The following is a 25,012-nucleotide window of genomic DNA, read 5'->3' on the forward strand; positions in this document are numbered from 1 at the left end:
CATGTACATAGATCCCTGAAAGTTGCCACCCAGGTTGATAGGGTTGTGAAGAAGGCCTATGGTGTGTTGGCCTTTATTGGTAGAGGGATTGAGTTCCGGAGCCATGAGGTCATGTTGCAGTTGTACAAAACTCTAGTACGGCCGCATTTGGAGTATTGTGTACAGTTCTGGTCGCCTCAATATAGGAAGGACGTGGAAGCTTTGGAACGGGTGCAGAGGAGATTTACCAGGATGTTGCCTGGTATGGAGGGAAAATCTTATGAGGAAAGACTGATGGACTTGAGGTTGTTTTCGTTAGAGAGAAGAAGGTTAAGAGGTGACTTAATAGAGGCATACAAAATGATCAGAGGGTTAGATAGGGTGGACAGCGAGAGCCTTCTCCCGCGGATGGAGGTGGCTAGCACGAGGGGACATAGCCTTAAATTGAGGGGTAATAGATATAGGACAGAGGTCAGAGGTGGGTTTTTTACGCAAAGAGTGGTGAGGCCGTGGAATGCCCTACCTGCAACAGTAGTGAACATGCCAACATTGAGGGCATTTAAAAATTTATTGGATAAGCATATGGATGATAAGGGCATAGTGTAGGTTAGATGGCCTTTAGATTTTTTCCATGTCGGTGCAACATCGAGGGCCGAAGGGCCTGTACTGCGCTGTATCGTTCTATGTTCTATGTTTAGGTTAACGAAGATGGTAGCAGCATCTACAGAAATGGTGGGGACGGTGCTAGTGCTGGGTGTTATTTGGTAGGGAGTGGGAGCATCCAATGAGGAGCATGAGGACCAATGATTGAGGTGGCTTGGGGTTAGGATTTATGATTGGATGGGGTCATTGGTGCACTGGAACCTTGGTGCATTGAGGAGCGAGAACATCAGGAAAGAAGTATGGAATGTCCAGCGTGTGGATACTGAGGTTGTCTGCACTGGAAGGGGTTTGAATTTTGGGGGCCTTGAGACGGTGAAAGAGCACTGAAGGAAACATGAAGACTAAAGTCTTGCAGCTCTTCTGGTCTTCGAGCTTGTTTCTTAAATTTCTTGTGTTGCCCAAATGTAATTGAGCTTTTATGTCACAGGATGTGGACATCTGTGTCTAGGCCAGCATTTATTGCCCATCCCTAATTGACCTTGAGAAGGTGATGGTGAGCTGCCATCGTGAACCGCTGCAGTCCCTAGGCAGGGCCGGCTCAAGGCACCGGCAACTCGGGCAGTCGCCTGGGGCGCCATGTGTTAGGGGGCGCCAGAGACTCGGGTCCCGCGCATGCGCAGTTGGGCCGGTGCCAACCAGCGCATGCGCGGTGGCCGCCCTCCCCCGCGTCCGCCCCCTCGGTCTCCCCCCCCCCTCGGTCCGCTCCTCCCCCCCCCCCCCCTCGGTCCCCCCCCGCGGGTCCGCCCCCCCCCCTCGGGTCCGCCCCCCCTCTCGGGTCCGCCCCCCCTGGGGTCCGCGCCCCCCACCCCCCCCCCCCCCCCCCCAAAGGGCGCCGAAGTTCAGCTTGCCCGGGGCGCCAGCAACCCTAGGGCCGGCGCTGTCCCTAGGGGGTACATTCCACCAACAGTGCTGTAAGGGAGGGATTTCCATGAGTTGGGTGACAGTGAACGAACGACGATATATTTCCAAGACAGAATGTGGTGTGGCTTGGAGGGGAATTTGGAGGGTGCAAATTCCACACAGAGAGTCCCCCAAGGTTGGAATCGAACCTGGATTCCGGGAGCTGTGAGGCAGCAATGTGCGAGGTCAGGAGCTCAGTGAGAATGGCAGAACCCAAACTGAGAATCAGTGAGCAGGTATTTTCTGAGTAAGTGCTGTTTGATGGCACTGTTGACAACTCCTTGCATTGAGAACAGGCTGATGGGATGGTAATTGACCAGGCTGGATCTGTCCTGCTTTCAGGACACCCCTGAGCAATTTTCCACATTTCTGGGTAGATGCCAGTGTTGTCTTCTGTAGTGGAACAGCTTGGCTAGGGGCACATCTAGTTCTGGAGCACTATTACTGGAATGTTGTCAGGCCCTGTAGGCTTTACATTAGTGCACAGGCATCAAGTATGCTATACTCAGATAGCATGCTGGAAAAAGGGGGCATAATTTAGTGGAGCAGTATTTTTTGGGAAACTGGAGTGAGTTGTCACTGGAGTTTTAGAAATAGGAGGGGAACTTTACAAGTAGATAAAAGTGGGACTGGAATAGTTTGAAGCCTGGGGAGGAGCATTTAAGTGAATTAGCAAGCCAGGGGTGAATGATACTTGGTGACTTTGCTATAATCAAGGTTAAGATAATTTTAGCTTGAAAAGTATGTCCTGTTGCTGTTAATGGATTTTGCAATTGTAGCCTATGGTACAATCTCAGAACTGCTAACTGCTGTTTAATTGGATTCTATTTTTTAAATTGTAAATATATTTCAAGATTTTGATTGCATTTCATGTGAAAGCATAATGTTCTTGAAAAAGCATTGAGAGAAGGAGATGGCAAATGGGGTGAAAGTGTGTAGAGTTGCTGTATTCTGCTTTCATTCCAAGCTGAAATCTCTGTGTAGTCTGTGACCAAAGAAGGCCAATGTGACTTTTTAGAAATACCGGTGAAACACTCGATTAACCCTTTGGTAGTGAAGCTTAGGGAGTGGAAGGAGAAGGGGTTGGAGAAGATGGGAGATTTGTTTTTAGAAGGTTGGTCCGCTAGCCTGGGGGAAATGAAGGAGAAACATGGGCTTACAGATACTGATGGGTTCAGGTAACTCCAGGTAAGTAGCTGGGTCAAAACCTTCTCCTGTGCGAGGTTGAGTCTCATCCAGGTAAAGGTAGTGTTTAGTGCACACCTCACGCAGGGTAGAATGAGTTGGTTTTTTGATGGGGTGGAGAATAGATGTAATCAGTGTTCGAGGGGGCCTGTGTACCATGTGCACATGTTCTGGTTGTGCACCAAGCTGGTAGGCTTCTGGAAGTCCCTTTTGATACAATGTCGGAAAATCTGGGCATTGGGCTAGAGCCTTGACCACTGGTGGCGATTTGTTTTGTGGGGCTTGGATGTACCAGAACTCCGGACGGGGCAGGTGCCCTGGGCCGGGATTCTCCCCTACCCGGTGGGACGGGGGTCCCGGCATCTTTATGGGCCAAGCCCTAACATTGAGGGGCTAGACCCGCGCCAGAGTGGTTGATGCTCCGCCAGCCGGCGTGGACGGCCTTTGGCGCCACGCCAGCCGGGGCTGAAGAGACTTCACCGGCCGGCGGAAGTCCGCGTATTTGCTGGAGCGTCAGCGGCTGCTGACGTCATTCCCGCGTATGTGCAGGGGAGGGGGTCACTTCCGCCTCCGCCATGGTGAAGACTATGGCGAAGGCGGAAGGAAAAGAGTGCCCCCACGGTGGGCCCCGATCGCGGGCCCGGTCACTGTGGGGGCACTCCCCAGGACCCTGGAACCCGCCCGCGCCACCTGATCCCGCCGGTCAGGTAGGTGGTTTGATCCACGCCGGCGGGAGAGGCTTGACAGCGGTGGGACTTCGTCCAGTCGTGGGCCGGAGAATCGCCGGGGGTGGGGGGGGGGGGGGGGGGGGGGCGAGCGGCGCGGAGTGATTCCCGTCCCCGCCGAATCTCCGGAGAATTTGGGACACGCCGTGGGCGGGATTGACACCGGCCCCCGGCGATTCTCCGACCCGGCGGGGGGTCGGAGAATCCCGCCCAAGGTCTTTGCCTCATTTGTTGCAAGGAGGTGGGTCCACTTGGGCTGGAGGTCGACTGCACCACCAAGCGCCTCAGAATGGCTGGGTGACTTAATGGAGTTTTTGCACCTAGAGATGGTCAGGTTTACCATGAGAGGGTCAGTGGAAGGGTTTTAGCATCAATGGCAGCCGCTTAGAATGCATTTTAAAGAGTTGGTCACTGTTAGCTGTTAGGAGGTTTGTGGTTAGAAAATTGTTAAATTGTTAAACAAAATTATTAAAAAAACATTTCCAAAAAAAGTGCTGGTGCAGAGCTGAGATATCTTTATGGAATCTAAAGTCCGGTATGTGTTTTTTTTTCTCTTTATACAGTCAAGTTGAAAAAAGAAGAAATATAATAGTGCTCATTTTGCCAATTGGAGTAGATGGTGAAACTGGGGACTTTTAACTTTGTGGCCGTTCAATTAATTGAGTGAACAGAATGGCAAAATGATTAGAGGAGGCAAACAAAGTATGAGGGAAACATTTCCCAGCTTCACTAGGGTTGGAGATATCTTTGAATGACAATTTAATTGCAGTTAAGCTCTTCCTATTTCAGTGCAAATTCTGCACTTAACTGTGAGGACTTCGTTCTGAATTTCATTTTTTTTTGTAAATTAAGGCTTTGAAAACTTGAAAGAAGCTTGCAGTAAACATACCCAACAGGCAAAGTCATGGGACAGAGTTCTCCTGTTTTGACAATTAAGTGCTGTGGCGGGGGTGGGAACGTGGAGTATTTCCTGCCAGTCACATCAAATCATTTGCCCCTGACCTCATTAATTATGCACCAGATGTTTTTTCGAAGTATTCAGTGGTGGGGCAGGCCTGGATGACATATAGTCTGCTGTTGTGTCCAGGTGTCATTTTGAAAAGGTGGTCCACGTCACTGACCCACTATTGAAGAAAGAAACTGGACCTCCTGAAAGTGAAGATAGATCTCCAGGAACTCTCTGAGACCAGAAGATGGATCTCCTGGAACATTCTGAGGCTGGAAGATGGACTTCCTCCATTGGATTGGATTGGATTGGATTTGTTTATTGTCACGTGTACCGACACTAAATGTGGAGGGTCCACCTGCAGATACTCCTCCGACCCACTGTTTTAGTGTTCCAGGGACCAGGGTTGTGGGCGGCCCCCATCCTGAACTCCAGAGGCAGCCCCAGGCATTGTTCAGATGAATCCCGGCATCTGCATTCCACATTGTTCCAAATGTGCTTCCACTGGCATCGAGGAGAATCTGCCAAGGGGGGGTTCGGGCCTTCATCTGCAGCCCATTAATGGGATGCAAATGAGGCTCATGCCAACCTCGTGTGGGTTTTCCAACCTGCCTTGGCACACTAGCATCCTGCTGTAAATTCTTGCCAGCGTTAAACTGATTTCTGGGCCTCTCGCCAGTCCTCCCCACCAGCAATCAAACACGCCAGGGGGAACCCTTGGGAGAATTCCATCCATAGCTTTCAATTCTGTCCATAAAAATCCATAGTCCATGGGTGATTTTGCACCCATGATAATGCAGCTATTCTACACCCATGTAATGGTCAACTGTTCTGGGCACCATCATCTAGTAAGGATATGAAATAATAGTGATGATGTAGGATTCATTGGCACGTTGACAAAATGGAGTTACAGTTATGAAGATAGAATAGAGAAATTGAAGCTTATTCAGTAAAGCTGAGAAGATTGAGGCATGACCAGATCTTGAGTTTGATAAGTTTCCCCATGGTCGGCTCATGAAGAAAGTATGGAGGTGTGGGATAGAGGGAAATTTGGCCAATTGGATAAGTAACTGGCTATCACATAGAAGACAGAGGGTGGTGATGGATGGAACATTTTCAGACTGGAGACCAGTTACCAGCAGTGTGCCACAGGGATCAGTGCTGGCTCCTCTGCTATTTGTGATTTTTATCAATGACTTGGAGGAGGGGGCTGAAGGATGGGTCAGTAAATTTGTTGATGACACCAAGATTGGTGGAGTAGTGGATGTGGTGGATGGCTGTTATAGGCTGCAAAGAGACATTGATAGGATGCAGAGCTGGGCCGAAAAATGGCAGATGGAGTTTAAACCTGAAAAGTGCAAGGTGATTAATTTTGGTAGGAAAAATTTGAATGCGGATTACAGGGTCAACGGCAGGGTTCTGAGGTATGTGAAGGAACAGAGAGATCTTGGGGTTCATGTCCACAGAACTCTGAAGGTTGCCACTCAAGTGGATAGAGCCATGAAGAAGGCCTATAGTGTGTTAGCGTTTATTAACAGGGGACTTGAGTTTAAAAGATGTGGGATTATACTGCAAGTGTACATGACCCTGGTGAGACCACATTTGGAGTATTGTGTGCAGTTCTGGTCACCTCACTATAGGAAGGATGTGGAAGCATTGGAAAGGGTGCAAAGGAGATTTACCAGGATGCTGCCTGGTTTGGAGGATAGGTCTTATGAGGAAAGGTTGAGGGAGCTAGGGCTTTTCTCTTTGGAGCGGAGGAGGATGAGAGGCGACTTAATAGAGGTATATAAGATGATGAGGGGGATAGATAGAGTGGACGTTCAGCGACTATTTCCTTCGGTGGATGTAGCTGTTACAAGGGGGCATAACTATAAGGTTCAGGTTGGGAGATATAGGGGGGATGTCCGAGGTAGGTTCTTAACTCAGAGTGTGGTTAGGGTGTGGAATGGACTGCCTGCTGTGATAGTGGAGTTGGACACTTTAGGAACTTTCAAGCGGTTATTGGATAGGCACATGGAGCACACCAGAATGACAATGACTTGTCCGAAACCAAGCTTGATCTTGGTTTCGGACAAGGGCTTGGCACAACATCGAGGGCCAAAGGGCCTGTTCTGTGATGTACTGTTCTATGTTCTATGTTCCCAACTTTCAAGATTATGCAGGGTTAAGATAGGATAAATAGTGTCAGCTTATCTCTAATGTTTGGCAATACAGGGAGCAATACAATAATAATAATCACTTATTGTCACAAGTAGGCTTCAATGAAGTAACTGTGAAAAGCCCCTAGTTGCCACATTCCAGCGCCTGTTTGGAGAGGCCGGTGAATTGAACCCGCGCTGCTGGCATTGTTCTGCATTGCAAGCCAGCTATTTAGCCCACTGTGCGAAATCAACCCCAATATGAGGGCATAATTTAAAAAAAAAATTATTATAAATTTAGAGTACCCAATTATTTTTTTCCAATTAAGGGGCAATTTGGTGTGGCCAATCCACCAACCCTGCACATCTTGGGTTGTGGGAGCAAACACTGGGAGAATGTGCAAACTCCATATGGAAGTGACCCAGAGCCAGGATCGAACCTTGGACTTCGGCTCTGTGAGGCAGCAGCGCTAACCACTGTGCCACTGTGTTTCCCTATGGGGGAATAAATTGAAGGTAATGAAATATTAAAGGGAAGGCTAGAAAAATAATTACTACATTGAAAATGGCCAGGTTCTTGACTTTTCTGCCACAAGCTGTCGTTTGAAGTATAATCGATAAACACCTTTATAAAGAGAATCTTCATTTGTGAGGCACCCGGATGAGTGGACTTCATCTGCGGCTTGTGAACGACCGGCGGGGGGAACAACCACTCTAGACCGCCAAAGAATGCAACCATCCTGCACATTCAGTTCATCAGGCATTTTACATGTGGCCTCAGTTCCTTATCAAGAATAGAAGGCAAATCCTGCATAAGGAATCTTCTCACCTGGGACAAAATGGGATCCCTGTCCATCCACGTATGGCATTCCCAGGAGAATTTGAAAGGTGTTCAAGGAAGAAAACTGTCTCCGGAGGAAATACTGTCTTGGTTGGCATGTCCAGTAAGGGAAGGTGACTCTACGTTTGCATTGTCCTTCCCTGCCCTGTACACAATGTTGTACTGGTAGGCTGACAATGAGAGCCCAGCGCTGTAATCTCGCCGAGGCCACGGGAGGAATGCATCTGGATTCATTTAAAAAGACTCATCAATGGCTTGTGGTCCGTACATATGGTGAATGAACAACCATAAAGATGCTGATGAAACCGTTTCACCAGTGAAAACAATGGCTAGACCTTTCTTGCCTAACTGCAGATATCCCTCCGCTTGTCAGCATGCGTGGTGCATATCCAGTCGTTTTTTCTGACCCGTCCTCCATCAGATGAGAGGGAACTGCCTCAACACCATAAAGAGAGGTTTCACATGACAGAATGAGCTCTCCGACCTGATCAAAGTGACTCAGCAGATTATAGCAGTACTTTCAAGTCCTTCAAGCTTTCTCTTGTGCTGGCCCCCACTTCCATTTGGTCGCTCTGTGGAGCAACGGGTACAGTGGGGCCAATGCTAATGAAAGGTCTGGCAGAAACCTTCCGGCGTAGTTCACTAAACCCAGAAATGATCCGACCTCGGACACATTGTTGGTTTTTGGAGCTTCCTTCATAGCTCAAACCTTTTCCTCCACAGGCACAGACACTGCACCATGATCCTATGACCCAGATATTCTATATTCTGTGCCAGAAAAATGCATTTGCTACACTTCAGACGCAGACCGGCCTCTGATAATCTCTTCAACATTTGATCCAGGTTGTTGACGTGCTCCTCCAGAGTATTCCCTGTGATCAGGATACATCCAAATAAACTGTCACACAGGGAATCCCCTGTAACAGATTGTCCATTGTCCTTTGAAAAATCGCTAGACTGGAAGACACCCCAAAAACCAGATGGTTGTATTTGAACAAACCCGTGTAGGTGTTCATTGTGACATACTGTTATGTGTCTTCCTCTAACCAGAGCTGTTGTTAGGCTTGACTCATGTCAAGTTTGGAGAACGTCTTGCCTCCTGCCAGAGTTGAAAACAGCTTCCACTCTCAGCAATGAGTAAGTGTCCAGCTTGGAAACATGATTAACGGTAAGTTTGTATACCCACATATATGCACAGTATCATCACTTTTAAGAACCGGTACAATTGGAGCTGCCCAACGTGAAAACTAAATGGGCTCAATGATTCCCAGCCTCTGCAACCGCTCCAACTCCTCTTCTTGAATTTGAAATTTCCTGCCCAGCCTTTGACTTGCTCTTAGCACTCCCTCAGTCTTTAGGCACCCGTCCATTTTTTGTTGTAATTGTTGCACACAGTGACCCTGACCTTGCAATGCCTGGCAAGGTGTGTGCCTCCACACCCAAAACATTCCACTGCATTTGCCTTTTTGTTTGCTAGCTCCTTTCGTACTTGATACACTGCATCTACCTGTGCTCCACTATGTGGCTTTGTGCCTTTTGAATATCCTTTGCATTGTTGGCAGCCATCTCCAGGCCCCAAGAAATGTCTAGAACCTTCTTGAAAGTTAATTTGATTTTCCCGAACAAACAATGCTGTATGCTGTCTTCATTAATGCCACAGACTGGACTTCCGGTGGCGACATGTAGTTGGAGGTTGCACGTTGGGTGGCTCCCACAAGGGTTCTCATTTTTTGGTCCTTTTCACCCAGTGAGCTGTCCCAAGGGAAATACAACACGAAAAGGAACGGGCGTTACTCCGCTAGTGGGTCCGAGTATGGTGTGGAGTTCTATGGAAGGAAAGATGGTGGGCTGCACCCATTACGGTGGGCACACTGGCCGAGGTGATGGCGGTGGAGTTTCAGCGGGAGTTTGCCAAGCATTTTGAGTGGCATGGGAAGGAGATGATGGGAACGTTTAGACAGTCGGTAGAAGATACAGTGGCCCTGATAAAGGAGGCTCTTGGAAAGATGTCGGAGACAATGCGGGAGCATGGTAAGGTGTTGAAGGGGGTGCAGGAGGCATCGTTACGGCATGGGGACCACCTCGCCTTGCTGGAAGGCGAGCGGAGGAAGGAGCAGGAAAGTAATAAAAGGCTGAGAGTCAAAGTGGATGACCTGGAGAACAGGTCACGGCGGCTGAATCTTCGGATTGAGGGGCTGTTCGAGAGGCTGGAGTGCCCAAGGCCGACGGAGTACTTTTTGGGGATGTTCGCCAAATTGTTGGGGGAGGAGGAGAACACCTTCCTCTTTGAGCTGGATAGGGCTCATCGGTCACTCCGGCGGAAGCCAAAGGCGAATGATCCACCAAGAGCTGCGAGAGTCTGTTTTCACAGCTATCAAATGAAGGCAAAGGTCTTGAGATTGGCCAAGGAAAATCGGGAGATGAGGTTGGAAGGTAGTGGTATTCGTATATACCATGACATCACGATGGAGCTGGCAAGGAGGCAGGCGACCTTTAACAAGGTGAAGGCAGCGCTTTGCAAGAGTGGTGTATGGTTCGGGGGTGGTCTACCCAGCGAAGCTGAGAGTTACGTATAACTCCACGGGCCATTTCTTTGAGACGTGGAGGTGGCGGAGGCATTCGTGAGGGCTGAAGGACTGGGGCTGAACTGAGTTTGGAATTTGATTTGTCATGTTATGGTTGGGAGGCGATGGTTTGGGGACAGGCAATAATGTGGTGGGAGCTTTCTCCCCTTAGTTTTGTGTGTAACATGTTTGATTGTTTCGGTGGGTTGGTGTGGGGGCATTTTCTGTTGGATTTTGTGTTAGGTATGTGGGGGGAGGGGGCTCTGGTGGGGGCCACCTCGCGAGCAAACTTAAGTTGGCTAGTGAATGGGAGCGAGGTAGCTCCACATTTGCTAAAAGTGGTGCTTTCCCCATCAGAAGGGAAGGAGCAGGAGCTGGTGGTGACACTGGATGCGGAGAGGGCATTTGATTGAGTAGGGTGGGGTTATTTGTTTGCAGTGTTGCAACGGTTTGGGATTGGGCCTAAATTTGTGATGTGGATCAAATTATTATATAAGGATCTGAAGACAAGCGTTTGTATGAATGAGGTGAACTCGGGATATTTTCAGCTGCATAGGGGAATGAAACAATGGTGTCCTATGTATTCCCTTTTGTTCGTGCTGGCACTAGAGCCCTTGGCCATTGCGCTGAGGAGCTCGGATAAAGGGAGAGGCATAGTGAGAGGGGTGGGTGGAGCATAAGGTGTCCCTGAATGCCGACCACCTTTTTGTTGTATATTTTCAACCTGGTTCCCACGGTAGGGATATAATAAGGCTGCTCAAGCGATTTAGGGCTTTTTCGGGATATAAATTGAATTTGGACAGAGAAGAGCGAGTGCTTTTTGGACTCCCAAGGATGGGAGCTGGCTTGGGGGTGGGGGGATTGACGTTTTATGTGGCCACTGCTCACTTCATGGCCAAGATTCACCGATATCACGACCAAATGTGTTGACGCCGGATTCAAAACTGGCGCAAGCAACGCCGGAGTCAATGGACCTCCAGGCCCAGGTATTCGCCTCTTCTTCAGGGGCTAGAACGGCGGCGGAGTGCTGTGCGCTGCTCTGGCGCCAAAAGCCGCCCTATACGGCCGGCGCCGGTCCGCGCATGCATGCCGTGGCCGTATCCGCGCCGACCCCCGGGCAACATGGTGAAGCCCGGTGCAGAGGAACATAGCCTCCACCCCCCAGAATGGGCGCGCCCGCCGGATGGCAGCCCCCGATTGCGGGCCTGGCCACCGTGGAGGCCCCCCCAGGAGTCGGCTCCCCCCGCGCCCCACCAGGCTTTCAACGGCCCCTGACCGGCGCCACAGTGGGCACGATTGGCGCCAATTCTCTGGTGTCCGGAGCGGCGTGGCAGGATTCGCACGTCCCCCGGCGATTCTCCGACCCGGCGCGGGCTCGGAGAATCCCGGCCCATGTATCTGGGGTGCAGGTGCCTCGAGATTGGGCCCAGCTCCCTGAGTTTAATTTACAAGCCTGGTGGGCAGGGTCAAGGCGGATTTATTGAGGTGGGACTGCCTCCCCCTGTCATTGGCATGCTGGGTACAGTCGGTAAAGGTTAATATTTTGCCAGTTTTTATTTTCATTCCTGTGTTTCCCGGTCTTATTGGGGTTGATTTTGTTGTTTGTCTGGGCAGGTAAGGTAGCGAGGATTCAGAAAACGATGCGTCAGAGAGGGCGGGGGGTTTGGCTCTCCCAAATCTAATGTCCTCAATATTATTATTAGGCGGCGAATGCCGATAAGATGCGGGGTTGGATAGGGGGTGGGGGGGGGGGGGGGGGGGGGGGGGAAGGGCTGGAGGGGGAGGGGGAAGGGCTGGAGGGGGAGGGGGAAGGGCTGGAGGGGGAGGGGGAAGGGCTGGAGGGGGAGGGGGAAGGGCTGGAGGGGGAGGGGGAAGGGCTGGAGGCGGTGGGGGAAGGGCTGGAGGCGGTGGGGGAAGGGCTGGAGGGGGAGGGGAAGGGCTGGAGGGGTGGAGGGACCGGGGGAGGGGGAAGGGCTGGAGGGGGAAGGGGGAGGGGGTGGAGGGGGGGAAGGGGGAGGGGGTGGAGGGGGGGAAGGGGGAAGGGGTGGAGGGGGGGAAGGGGGAGGGGGTGGAGGGGGGAAGGGGGTGGAGGGGTGGAGGGGGGAGGGGGTGGAGGGGTGCAGGGGGGAGGGGGAAGGGGTGGAGGGACCGAGGGAGGGGGAAGGGGTGGAGGGACCAGGGGAGGGGGAAGGGATGGAGGGACCGGGGGAGGGGGAAGGGGTGGAGGGACCGGGGGAGGGGGAAGGGGTGGAGGGACCGGGGGAGGGGGAAGGGGTGGAGGGACCGGGGGAGGGGGAAGGGCTGGAGGGACTGAGGGAGGGGGAGGGGGAGGGACTGAGGGAGGGGGAGGGGGAAGGACTGAGGGAGGGGGAGAGGGAAGGGCTGGAAGGACCGAGGGAGGGGAAAGGGCTGGAAGGACCGGGGGAGGGGGAAGGGGTGGAGGGACCGGGGGAGGGGGAAGGGGTGGAGGGACCGGGGGGGGGGGAAGGGGTGGAGGGACCGGGGGAGGGGGAAGGGGTGGAGGGACCGGGGGAGGGGGAAGGGGTGGAGGGACCGAGGGAGGGGGAAGGGGTGGAGGGACCGGGGGAGGGGGAAGGGGTGGAGGACCGGGGGAGGGGGAAGGGTGGAGGGACCGGGGGAGGGGGAAGGGCTGGAGGGGGCGGGGGAAGGGCTGGAGGGGGAGGGGGAAGGGCTGGAGGGGAGGGGGAAGGGCTGGAGGGGGAGGGGGAAGGGCTGGAGGGGGAGGGGGAAGGGCTGGAGGGGGAGGGGGAAGGGCTGGAGGGGGAGGGGGAAGGGCTGGAGGGGGAGGGGGAAGGGCTGGAGGCGGTGGGGGAAGGGCTGGAGGCGGTGGGGGAAGGGCTGGAGGCGGTGGGGGAAGGGCTGGAGGGGGAGGGGGAGGGCTGGAGGGGTGGAGGGACCGGGGGGAGGGGGAAGGGCTGGAGGGGAAGGGGGAGGGGGTGGAGGGGGGGAGGGGGGAGGGGGGGGGGGGGGGGAAGGGGGGAGGGGGGGAGGGGGGGAAGGGGGAGGGGGGGGGGGGGGGAAGGGGGGGGAGGGGGGGGGGGGGGAGGGGGGGGGGGGCCGGGGGGAGGGGGAAGGGGTGGAGGGACCGAGGGAGGGGGAAGGGGTGGAGGGACCAGGGGAGGGGGAAGGGGTGGAGGGACCGGGGGAGGGGGAAGGGGTGGAGGGACCGGGGGAGGGGGAAGGGGTGGAGGGACCGGGGGAGGGGGAAGGGGTGGAGGGGCGGGGGAGGGGGAAGGGCTGGAGGGACTGAGGGAGGGGGAGGGGGAGGGACTGAGGGAGGGGGAGGGGGAAGGACTGAGGGAGGGGGAGAGGGAAGGGCTGGAAGGACCGAGGGAGGGGAAAGGGCTGGAAGGACCGGGGGGGGGGGAAGGGGTGGAGGGACCGGGGGAGGGGGAAGGGGTGGAGGGACCGGGGGAGGGGGAAGGGGTGGAGGGACCGGGGGAGGGGGAAGGGGTGGAGGGACCGGGGGAGGGGGAAGGGGTGGAGGGACCGGGGGAGGGGGAAGGGGTGGAGGGACCGGGGGAGGGGGAAGGGTGGAGGGACCGGGGGAGGGGGAAGGGGTGGAGGGACCGGGGGAGGGGGAAGGGCTGGAGGGGGAGGGGGAAGGGCTGGAGGGGGAGGGGGAAGGGCTGGAGGGGGAGGGGGAAGGGCTGGAGGGGGAGGGGGAAGGGGGGGGGGGGGAGGGGGAAGGGCTGGAGGGGGAGGGGGAAGGGCTGGAGGCGGTGGGGGAAGGGCTGGAGGTGGTGGGGGAAGGGCTGGAGGCGGTGGGGGAAGGGCTGGAGGGGGAGGGGAAGGGCTGGAGGGGTGGAGGGACCGGGGGAGGGGGAAGGGCTGGAGGGGGAAGGGCTGGAGGGGAAGGGGGAGGGGGTGGAGGGGGGGAAGGGGGAGGGGGTGGAGGGGGGGAAGGGGGAGGGGGGTGGAGGGGGGGAAGGGGGAGGGGGGTGGAGGGGGAAGGGGGTGGAGGGGTGGAGGGGGGAGGGGGGGGGGGGGGGGCCGGGGGGAGGGGGAAGGGGTGGAGGGACCGAGGGAGGGGGAAGGGGTGGAGGGACCAGGGGAGGGGGAAGGGGTGGAGGGACCGGGGGAGGGGGAAGGGGTGGAGGGACCGGGGGAGGGGAAGGGGTGGAGGGACCGGGGGAGGGGGAAGGGGTGGAGGGACCGGGGGAGGGGGAAGGGTTAGGATAGAGGCAGGTTTTTGTAGGAGGTTGGTGTTATGGGTGTTGGCAATGGTGCCACTTCCGTTTGCCCCAGGGAAAAATTTGGGTAGTCCTTTGGTGGCCACACTGAAGATATGGAGGCAATGTCTGCAGCATTTTAAATTAGGGGCGGGGCCGAAGTTCACGCTGATCCGAGAAAATCATTTGTTTGAACTGGGTGAGGTTTCGGGGGTGGGAGGAGCGGGGTGCTGGTGAAAATTACCAACTTATTTCTGGAAGGGCGGTTTGTGAGCTTGGAGGAGTTGACCGAGAAGTTTGGGATTCCACAGAGGGAGTGCTTGAGGTAGATGCAGCTGCGGGACTTTGCTAGGAAGGTTTTTCTGACATTTCCAGGGGCAACGCCCTTGTCATTGTTGGAGAGGTATTGTCGATGATGGGGCTGGGAGGTGTCATCTCAACAATTTATGGAATGATTCTGGAGGAGGATACAGTGTCACTGGAGGGGGTTAAGGCCAAGTGCAGCACGGTAGCACAGTGGTTAGCACAGTTGCTTCACAGTTCTAGGGTCCCTGGTTTGATTCCCAGCTTGGGTCACTGTCTGCACATTCTCCCTGTATTTCCGTGAGGTTTCCTCCGGGTGTGCCGGTTTCCTCCGACAGTCCAAAGATGTGCAGGTTAGGTGGATTGGACGTGATAAATTGTCCTTAGTGTCCAAAAAAGTTAGGTGGGGTTACTGGGTTATGGGGATGGGATAGGCTTAAGTGGAGTGCTCTTTCCAAGGGCCGGTGCAGACTCGATGGGCCAAAGGGCCTCCTTCTGCACTATAAATTGGGGGTGGTGCTGGAGGAGGGGTTGTGGTGTGAGGTGGTGCAGAGGGTGAACACCTTAACCTTGTGTGCAAGACTAGGGTTAATACAATTAAAGGTGATGCACAGGGTGCACCTGACAAGGTCAATGATGAGCTGTTTGTTTGAAGTGGTGGAGGACACTTGAGAGCGGTGTGGGAGGGGCCTGGCCAAGCATGTACAAATGTTCTGGTCCTGTCCAAAGTTGGAGACGTTTTGGAGTTCTTTCTTCAGCACTATGTTGGTGATCTTGCACTTGGACTTGGAGCCCAGTCCCTTGGGGGCCATATCAGCACAGTGGGCTAAACAGCTGTCTTGAAATGCAGAACAATGCCAGCAGCATTGCGTTCAATTCTCGTACCAGCCTCCCCGAACAGGTGCTGGAATGTGGCGACTCGGGGCTTTTCACAGTAACTTCTTTGAAGCATACTTGCGATAATAAGCGATTATTATTATTTGGGGTATTGGACCTGCTGGAGCTGCAGACAGGGATAAGAGCTTATGTTTTAGCCTTCGCCTCGCTGATTGTTTGCTGGCGGGTCCTGTTGGGGTGGAGGTCAGCTTCTCCACCCTGTGCCGCAGTGTGTCTGGGGGACCTGATGGAGTTTCTGTATATTGAGAAGATTAACTTCACCTTGAGGGGGGCAATTGAGGGGTTCCATAAGAGATGGAGTCCATTTATTCTTCGCTTTAAAGAGTTGGTCACCATGGCTGCGAAAGGTGGGGGGGAGTTTGGGAGGGGAGGAGTGATGCACTATCAATTACGACGAGATAAGAGTAGAGAGTAATCGAGGCTTTATTAAGCAGAAATGTGTAGCCTCCTGCAGCTGCTGCTGAAATGGCTGCAGCTCGGTGAACACACATATTTATACTCCGCCTACTGGGCGGAGCCAGCAGGCAGGGATCTACCCCCGTACCTGTAGTACAGGAGCCTTGCCGTAATACATCTCGTATGTGATATATACAACAGTGGTGACTACCACAAAGAGGTATGGAGGGGGGGGTTACTTTTTAAGTCATATATGTATTGGCTGTTAGAGGCGGTGAGGGGGTGCTTCTGTTATTCTTTTTGCTTTGTGCTGTTTTGTTCTATGTATAAAATGTTAAAAAACAAATAAAAATATAAATCTGTCCTGGAGCATATCCTCTAACATCGCCCCAAACTCTGTGCTTAGAGAGTTGATGCAGTTCAGCAACAAAAGCAGCTACAGTCACTCCTGCCTTTTGAAAATGACTATGGAAGTTAAAACGTTGGACAATCACTAAGGGCTTAGGATGGTGGTGATTCTGAATGAGTGCACCGAACTTCGTAAATGGTTTCCGTGGTGCAAATTTCCTCATTGGAGTTTAACTCTTTGCTGCGCACACCATCAGGAGAATTGGCCGGTTTTTTAGCCTCGTCTGCAGTTCCATTTGCCAGGAAAAGGTTCCCTGACCTTTTCACACACTCAGCCCAATCCTCATGCTGTCACAAACTCACCAGAAGATAGCCACAGTGCTGCTGACCGCCTTGCAAAGTAACTATTTACTGTGCAAAACTTTGTGTTGCCACGCTGCACCACCAATTTCTCTCTTGTACTTTTTAAATCCTCGTCACCAGAACTTCTAAAAGTCAAATCTGCTTTACTTCAGAAAACGTTGAGGTAATTATAGTTTGACTTCAGACATCAGCAGCAGCTCAACACAATACAACAGCTCCTTCTAGCTAAACTGCTCAATCCTGTGACCGTATTCTCGGAAGAAAATTCTCTGAAATGTTAGCTCCCCCCCCCCCCTTGTGAGTGAAGAAAGATTCAGATGTTACATAAACTTGCACAATGTGTACAGGCATTTACAAATCAATTTGCCGGCTGAGGTTCTTTTGTTTTTGTGTTTGCCAGCTTGCAATGTCCCATTTAACATGAATGAATGGAAAACTCTGGCTGAGGACAATTGGTTTGCAGAAAACCTGTTCTGCAGATTTATATTGTGGGAGAAGTACCCAATTATCAAACACACTACTGTTTATCAGACTGTTTTAGGTGTGTGTGAAAATCAGTTCTTCTGATCGTCAGTATGTAAAATCAGAGGATAAATCCGTTCTGACTGGTGTTACATTAAACAAGTGCAAAGCAAGTTGTATGAAAACAATGAAAAAGCATGTCAAGTCACATCGATTTATATGCCTGACTGCCTCTTTTACAATGCAGTTGTTATTTTTCTATTTCGTTACTGTATCGGGCATACTGGTATTGCTCCTGTTTCACTATTTATCACAAGCATTTTATGCTGAAATTATTAACGTTTTTGGAACCAAATAAATGAAGATTAATTAGATTTATGATCGTGTCCAACTTGACTGAACCAAAATAGTGAGCTGTAAGTTGCGCTGAAAATATCAACGTTTGTATATTTAATTCAAGTTGCTTCTTTTCTGATGGAGTGCCAAGGCTCTGCTGTCACTGCTGTACAGATGACAGCAGCAGACATCCCCTGCTGGGAGATGGATACAAGCAGCATTGAGGAGAAACAGATGAGTGGGGGGGGGGGGGGGGGGGGGGGGGAAACGATAACTGAGCGGGTAGTTGTTGGCTGAGACGCACCGAGAGCGTGTGGGGAGTTGGAAACACTGTGCCTCTAATGTACACCCAGTTCTAATGGTAGCTAGATATGGCAATGCGGAGATGGCACAGTGACCAGGGACAAATATAGAGGTACCTCATCAAAATTAAGATGAGAGGGACTTGCACTGGTTTTTTGCGGAATGTTGCCAGTAAAAACACCCAAGGCATTTCCAGAAAAGATAAGGCAACCAGTGCCAACCAAGTATATCTCCAGCAGAGTATTCCCAAGAGGAGCCCCAGACTCCTGACAGTGTAGATGTCTTTGAGGAAAAAAAAAATCCTGAGGTTTACAGTATTGTAAGAGTTAGCATTTTAATCTTAATTTTGATTTTTCATGGGCTTATTGTAGTATAAATGTTTCCAGTAAATTCGGTCAGTTTCTGCTACGTGCCAGTTTCAGATGATAATTTGATAATTTCCCCTCTGAAAATTGTCTCGCGATGATTACGAATGTTGACGATGTTTATCTGAATGCTAGTTTACAAAAAAAGAAATGCAGAGTGCTATTTTCCATTCTTATGAGTCAATAAAGATATTTCGTAATTTAACATATCCTGTTATCAGCTGCTGAGTAATTTTTGCATTACATGCTAGGTTTTATTGGTCAGAATATTGACTACAGGAGTTCGGACGTCTTGTTGAAGTTGTACAAGACTTTGGTAAGACCACTCATGGAATACTGTGTTCAGTTCTGGTCACCCTATTATAGGAAGGATATTGTTAAATAGAAAGGAGGGATATTGTTAAACTAGAAAGACTGCAGAAGAGATTTACAAGAATGCTACCAGGACTTGATGGTCTGAGTTATAAGGAGAGGCTGGATAGGCTGGGACTTTTTTCCCTGGAGTGTAGGAGGCTTAGAGGTGATCTTATAGAGGCCTATGAAATAATGAGGAGCATAGATAAGGTAGATCGTTGACATCTTTTCCCAAAGGTAGATGCGCCTAGAACTAGAGGGCATAGGTTTAAGGTGAGAGGGGAGAAGTACAAAAGAGACCAGAGGGGAAATTTCTTCACAGACAGGGTGGTGAGCAGGAACAGGCTGCCGGAGGCGGTGTTAGAGGTGGGTACAATTCTTTCCTTTAAAAGCACTGGAGGAAAACAGGAGGCATGGCAATGTTCATCCTCGTCACCAGGGAACGTAGTATACGGGTAATTAAGGAATAAGGCAGGGGTAGTAGGGGACGTTGTTTTCTGTTTTTTGTTCGTTTAGTTGTTTTGCGTGTGTCAACCCGCGCGGTTGTTTAAGAAATGTTAGTGTTAAACTGTGAAAATTACAAAGCTTCAATAAAATACTTTCTATAAAAAAAGCACTTAGACAATGCAGGCAAGTGGGACTAGCTTAGTGATAGAAACTGGGCTGCATGGACAAGCTGGGCCGAAGGGCCTGTTTCCATGCTTTAAACATCTATGACTATATGACTCTATTACAGATATATGATGTTCTGAAAAGTATGATGCTGTACAGATAAGTATTGGGTCTAAGACATTTAATTATATAGATAATTGGTTTTGGGCAATCCCATTATGCTTGTGACATTTTATAATTGTATCTAAAATGTTTTTGTAGGAACTGGTGGTTTTAAGCATTTGTATAGATACAGTTATTTGCTAGCGCTACAAACTGATGGTCTCGTGGTGCAGTGGGTAGCGACCCCGTCACCAAGCCAGAAGCTGCGGGTTCAAGTCCCATTCTAGGACTTTATGACCAAGGAAGATGCGTACACAATGCAGCCAAACAGATGAGCATCAACCTGCAAACCTCTCCAACATACGGCAGCAGCAGGTGATAAGAACTGGAGAGACTCCAGGTCAGCTGGATGATGGAAAGAAATCGGAGCCGCTACCATCACTATTCATTGCTCTAGTGCATATTGCCACAGCAATTGAAATAGCTTGAGGTGGGGCTTGGGGGGGTGGGTCGCTGGTGGCCAGATGGCTGGTGTGGATTAGATTGGTGCCAATAATGTGTTTCATCCTCGTTTCAATCGAGGTTCTGGGATCCTGCCTCCTTGCCCTACCTGTGGTGGAGATTGCGGTGCTGTACATCGAACCTGCACTCGGGCAGATAATTGAAGAAGAAAAGCTGAACCATTCCTCATGGATAGTCAAGTAATGATTAATATGAGTGACTCATTTATAAAATGTAATGGGGATAACAAATCTGTGCTGAGTTGTAATTGTCTTTTAGTTGTGCAGTTGATTTTATGATATTCCCAAATACATTTTTGAAAAGCTGAGTCATCCTTCTCTCTGTTGAAATTTCAGCCCTACTTTGGCCTCCTTGTTGACATTGATGGAGTGTTGGTGCGAGGAAAAACACCCATGCCAGCTGCCAGGAAAGCTTTCAAGAAGCTAATGAATGTGAAGGGGGAATTCATAGTGCCTGTGGTGTTTGTAACCAATTCAGGAAATTGTGTTCGACAAACAAAAGCTGACCAACTAACCCAAGTATTAGGTGTACCAGTGAGTATCTAAGTGCATGCTTTATAAAGATGTTATAATTGGTGGAATGAACCATTTAATTTGCCACGATGATCAAATTGCATATTAACAACAGATGCTGTGATGCCATTTTATCTTTTATCATGCTTAATTTTTTTCTTGATGGATACAGTGACTGCTTACCTGTATATTATCCAATTGCTGTGGTTGTTACTCATAGCCAGTCCAGTGGGCTAAGGATTAGATTTGTGCCACGCCTATCTATTGTACCCAGAACTTGAATATCTTGGTGACAAGGCTAAAAATAGTACTAAAGATGTAGTCTGTTGTGAGATCTGCATGGAAAGAGGCTATTGATTGGAATTATACATATCTGTAAAGGTGAACGGTTTTATTTGCATAAAAGTTGTGTTTTTTTACATTTTCAGAAAGAGAGGGGTTAGGGGCAAAGGTAGTCTTGCCTTTCCTTTGTCCGTCTTGTTTATGCCTCCCAGCATTGAGCAAGCTTTTTGTGAGTAAGTCATGTCAATTGGCAACATGATTTCCTTCCAAAGTCTGTTCGTTAATTTTACCACTTTGACAAAGGTATGTTGTAGAGCTTTGTTGCAGAGAACTGGCAACCATGGAAGGGGTGATGGGCACAATGACACATTTTAAGAATAATGGGTTTTCTATTTAAGATTGAGACGAGGAGATGTTTTTTTCCCCTGAGGTTCGTGAGTCTATGGAACACTCTTCCCCAGAGATTGGCAGAGACAGGCTCATTGGATACTTTTAAGGCGGAGGCAGATAGATTCTTGTCTGACAGGGGTGTCAAGGGTATCAGGTACGCAGGAATGTGGCATTGAGGCCACAATCCGATCAACTATGACCTTATTGGTTGGGGGGGGGCAGGCTTGAGGGGCTGAATGGCCTATTGCTGCTCCTAATTCATCTGTCTGTATACGACACAAAGTTGCATGGAATGTAGTTGAACACCCAGCAGCTTTGCAGTGAGTAAGTCCAAACTGGAGCTCGGTATTCTGAAATTGAATATCAAAGTATATCAACAAGTTATACCTCAGCAATTTTCAGGTTAATCACTAGTTGAGACTGAGGCTCAGTGACTGCTCTCCAGATATAATCTTTATTAGTGTCACAAATAGGCTTACATTAATACTGCAATGAAGTTACTGTGAAAATCCCCTCGCCGCCACACTCCGGCGCCTGTTCGGGTACACTGTGGGAGAATTCAGAATGTCAGAACGTTCAATTCACCAAACAAGAACGACTTTTGGGGCTTGTGGGAGGAAACCGGAGCACCCGGAGGAAACCCACACAGACAAGGGGAGAACGTGCAGACTCCACACAGACAGTGACCCAAACCGGGAATCGAACGCCTGGCATTCTGAAGCAGCAGTGCTAACCACTGTGCTACCGTGACACCATATCAACTGCACAAGAATTGGTGTGCCTTTGGATCAGCTGTTTGATTATGGCTGCTGGTTACTTGAAATAGTTAAGGGAAACCAACCCTATGGATTTTAACTTTGTCCTCCACATTAACAATATAGCCCAGTGCTTCACCAGGTATTGTTATCCCAAAATGAATTGTGAAAATGAGAGAGTATCACATAGACAATATTCTCTTAAGACGCTCATACCAAGCAAATTATTAAGGCAGATTGAGGTACTGTTACTAATTGAGAAGGCTATATCTGCTAACTTCCACAGTCCGAGCTATTTTCTAAAAGGCTGTATTAGCTGATAGGGTGAAGAGGTGGAGGTGAATTTCATAGATATAAGTCACTAGTAAAATATACATAATAGAAAATTTTACGAGCCCCTGACGATGAAACCAAATTTTGCAATGATGGCAACTGTGTATGAACTGAATAAAGGCTTTCATTTGACCTGCAAGAACAAGGCACTGCACCTTTTTCATAATAATCTTTAGTGTCACAAGTAGGCTTACATTAACACTGCAATGAAGTTACTGTGAAAAGCCCCTCGTCCCCACAGTCCACAGCCTGCTCGGGTACACTGAGGGAGAATTTATAATGTCCAATTCACCTAACAAGCACGTCTTTCGGGACTTGTGGGAGGAAACCGGAGGAAACCCACGCAGACACAGGGAGAATGTGCAGACTCCTCACAGACAGTAACCCAAGCTGGGAATCGAACCTGGGACCCTGGTGTTGTGAAACCGCAGTGCTAACCACTGTGCTACCGTGCTGCCAACCATACCTTCAATGTGAAGCTACAGAATTTTACAAACATTGCACAGGAATTTCACTCAGCATTTTTCACATCTCCACTGCACTCCGGGATTTTTTAAAAGTAACTCCTTATTTTATTTTTTAGAATCATAGAATCCCTACAGTGCAGGAGGAGGCCATTTGGCCCATGAGTCTGCACCAGCCCTTGTCTCCCCATACCCGCGTCTCCCCATTTCATCATAGTTCCCATCAGCCTCATTCCCCCCCCCCCCCCCCCCCCCCCCCCCCCCCCCCCCCAAAACACCCCCGTGATGAACCATTTGCAGCTCACGGTGCTCTCGCCGAGTGCCCACGGGAGACGTTGGTCCACAGCAGATGGGCGAGGACCCAGATGGGCAGTAGGGTGCCGGACATCATAATCCTCACCCCCTACAAGGAACGGGCACGATAGATCGCAGGGGTGGCCGAAGGCAGATTTGTCACTGACATAAGAGGTTGGCATGCGTACAAAGGTGATATTACACCGGCCTCCACCCAGATGACCTGACATACCTGAGTTGTTAATGCCATGCAGACTGAGCCATCCCTCCCACTGACCACATTTCCATTCTCCTGTAGGATCCTCATCCAATGGCGCTGGCCCATCCGGCATTGTCCCTGCCCCACCTCACATGAGAACACCTTGGAGGGGAGCTCTGAGGGACACCACCATATGCGCGGCACAGCTATCATCCCCACCCTCCACCCGCACAGAGACACACCTCAGTGGGCGATAGTATTGGAGAGGGAGGACTTCTGAGGCACAATCTGGTGAGCACCATATAGTTGCAGATGCATATCAGGTGGAGGCAAAAATGTCCAGGCCAGACAGTTGTCTGGATCCCAGGACCTAGCTGGGTTTATCCGAAGCTGATACAGTCGATAGGGTGCGGCTGTGATATTCAGAGGGGGTGTCAGCAGCACTCAAACAGGTCCATAGCCAACTGGAGGAGTCCCAGAGGCTACATGCACAGGAGATGGCGCTGGCAATGCATGGCACCAAGGCCAACACTGCTAGGATGGTGGCCCCAGTGGAAAGCCTGACTGAGGAGCATCGCTGTGGAGGTCAACACTGTTCTCCAGACATTAGGGAGCCTCCAGGGCTGGCAGAGCCAGTTGACCCATGGGCAGCAGGGGATCGATCCAGCTGCCTCTCCATCCCAAGGACCCTATTGTGGGGTGGGGGAGAATAATGGAGAAGGCCACAGCCTACGTGAAGGGGGCAAGGATGCGGGCCTTCTGTGCTTGCCAGACCCTCGCCACTGCCACCAGTCCTCCAGCTGGTCCTGTGGTTCCTCCCCAGGCTCGTACTCCTGGTCAGGCACCTCCTTGTCCTCCTCCTTGGCCACATGTTCCTCTCCCTCCACCTCTAGTATGTCGCCCCACTGGTGTTCCAGGTTGTGGAGGACACAGCAAACCACCACAAAGCCGGCTCGGCCGATGAACGGCTCAGTGACAGTCCAGGTGGCTGCATGGGCCTCGTTGTATCGGGTGACCGCATCGGTTACCGGGTGTCTGGGGTACAGGGTGTGGGGTCCGGTGAGCAGAGGCCCCTTGCTGTGGCCGGTGGTGCATGGGCAGGGCATATGGTGGTGGGAGGGGGGGGGGGGGGGGGGGGGAGCAATGGGGGTCCCGGGGAGGAAGACACCGCTGGTTGTCAGTCTCACACCCTTTCCCAATTCCACACAATGGACAATCTCTTGGACCCCATGCAGCACCAAGAACCTCTCCGATTTATTCTCTATTAAGAAACACTTGAAGATCCCTTGAAGCATTGGGAGTGAAGCAACTGGGAAAATGGTCTACCTGTGCCATGCATCAAGTATCATTTTAGTCCAAGGGCATATAATTTGATATTGGTAACTGGGTTAATTTAGTTCTGAATTAAGAATGGATATACGAAGTGAAACTTGCAAAAGAATAGCGTCAAGAATGATGTTCATGGAGTAAAACTGTTCACGGGCTACCTTTAAATTATGTGTCCGGTTAAAATTAACATTATGGAAGAATGGAATGTGTAACAGTTTAGCCCATGGTCCAATCAGTTTTCAATCAAGATCAACAGTGGATCATCAGGTGCGGCGTAAATGTTTTGATTTGGGCTCAAACTGATGAGCTAAATACCTTGTCGACTTCAAGGGATCTTCAAGTGCAGGTACTTTGGATAGTTTCTTAATAGAGGCGGGCCCAAAGCAGAACTCAGTGTGATTTGCCACCAAACTGGTTAGGTCAGAAGAATATCCATTGCTGAATTGCCTCACAGGTACGTGGAGTTTGTTCTTCCAATCATGAATAAATCTGAGAGGCTCTTGTTGCTGCATGCTTGTTGGAAACTAAGAACGATTTTTATAATTTGTTCATCTGTGTGGATGATTGTCGTGAAATTCATCCACAAAATTTAATGGTAGCTAAAGATAAGCTGCTTATACTCATGTATTTTCTTTTGAATGTCTATCAGATTTCTCAGGATCAAGTGATGATGGCTCACAGTCCACTGCGGATGTTTAGACGTTACCATGACAAATGTGTACTGGTCTCTGGGCAAGGCCCAGTCATGGACATTGCTAAAAGGTATCCTTTTTGGAAATTTATACTGGAACAATGCTACAAACAAAAATGCTTTTCTGTGCACATATGCGTGCATGTACCCTCAGATAGCCATACCGTGGACATTTAATCTTTTATCAAATTTTGAGTACACATTTTTTTGTCAACATTTAGAAAGCCATGGGCTAACCAGGAGCAGTCAACTTGCATTTATAA

At 50.7% G+C, this 25,012-nt stretch overlaps 1 protein-coding gene across 2 annotated transcripts in view; it reads left to right on the top strand.

Annotated features, from left to right (window-relative positions):
* zgc:77375 (uncharacterized protein LOC402927 homolog) overlaps positions 1-25,012 on the top strand; it is a 65,458-nt gene that overhangs the window by 16,789 nt on the left and 23,657 nt on the right. For both annotated transcript variants that reach the window (XM_038812701.1, XM_038812702.1), the window contains exons 2-3: positions 19,836-20,033; positions 24,708-24,820. In XM_038812701.1, the coding sequence (XP_038668629.1) occupies positions 19,836-20,033; positions 24,708-24,820 (311 nt within the window). The remainder of the gene's footprint in view (positions 1-19,835; positions 20,034-24,707; positions 24,821-25,012) is intronic.

Source organism: Scyliorhinus canicula, chromosome 11 (genome assembly GCF_902713615.1).
Source record: "Scyliorhinus canicula chromosome 11, sScyCan1.1, whole genome shotgun sequence".
Lineage (NCBI taxonomy): Eukaryota > Metazoa > Chordata > Chondrichthyes > Carcharhiniformes > Scyliorhinidae > Scyliorhinus > Scyliorhinus canicula.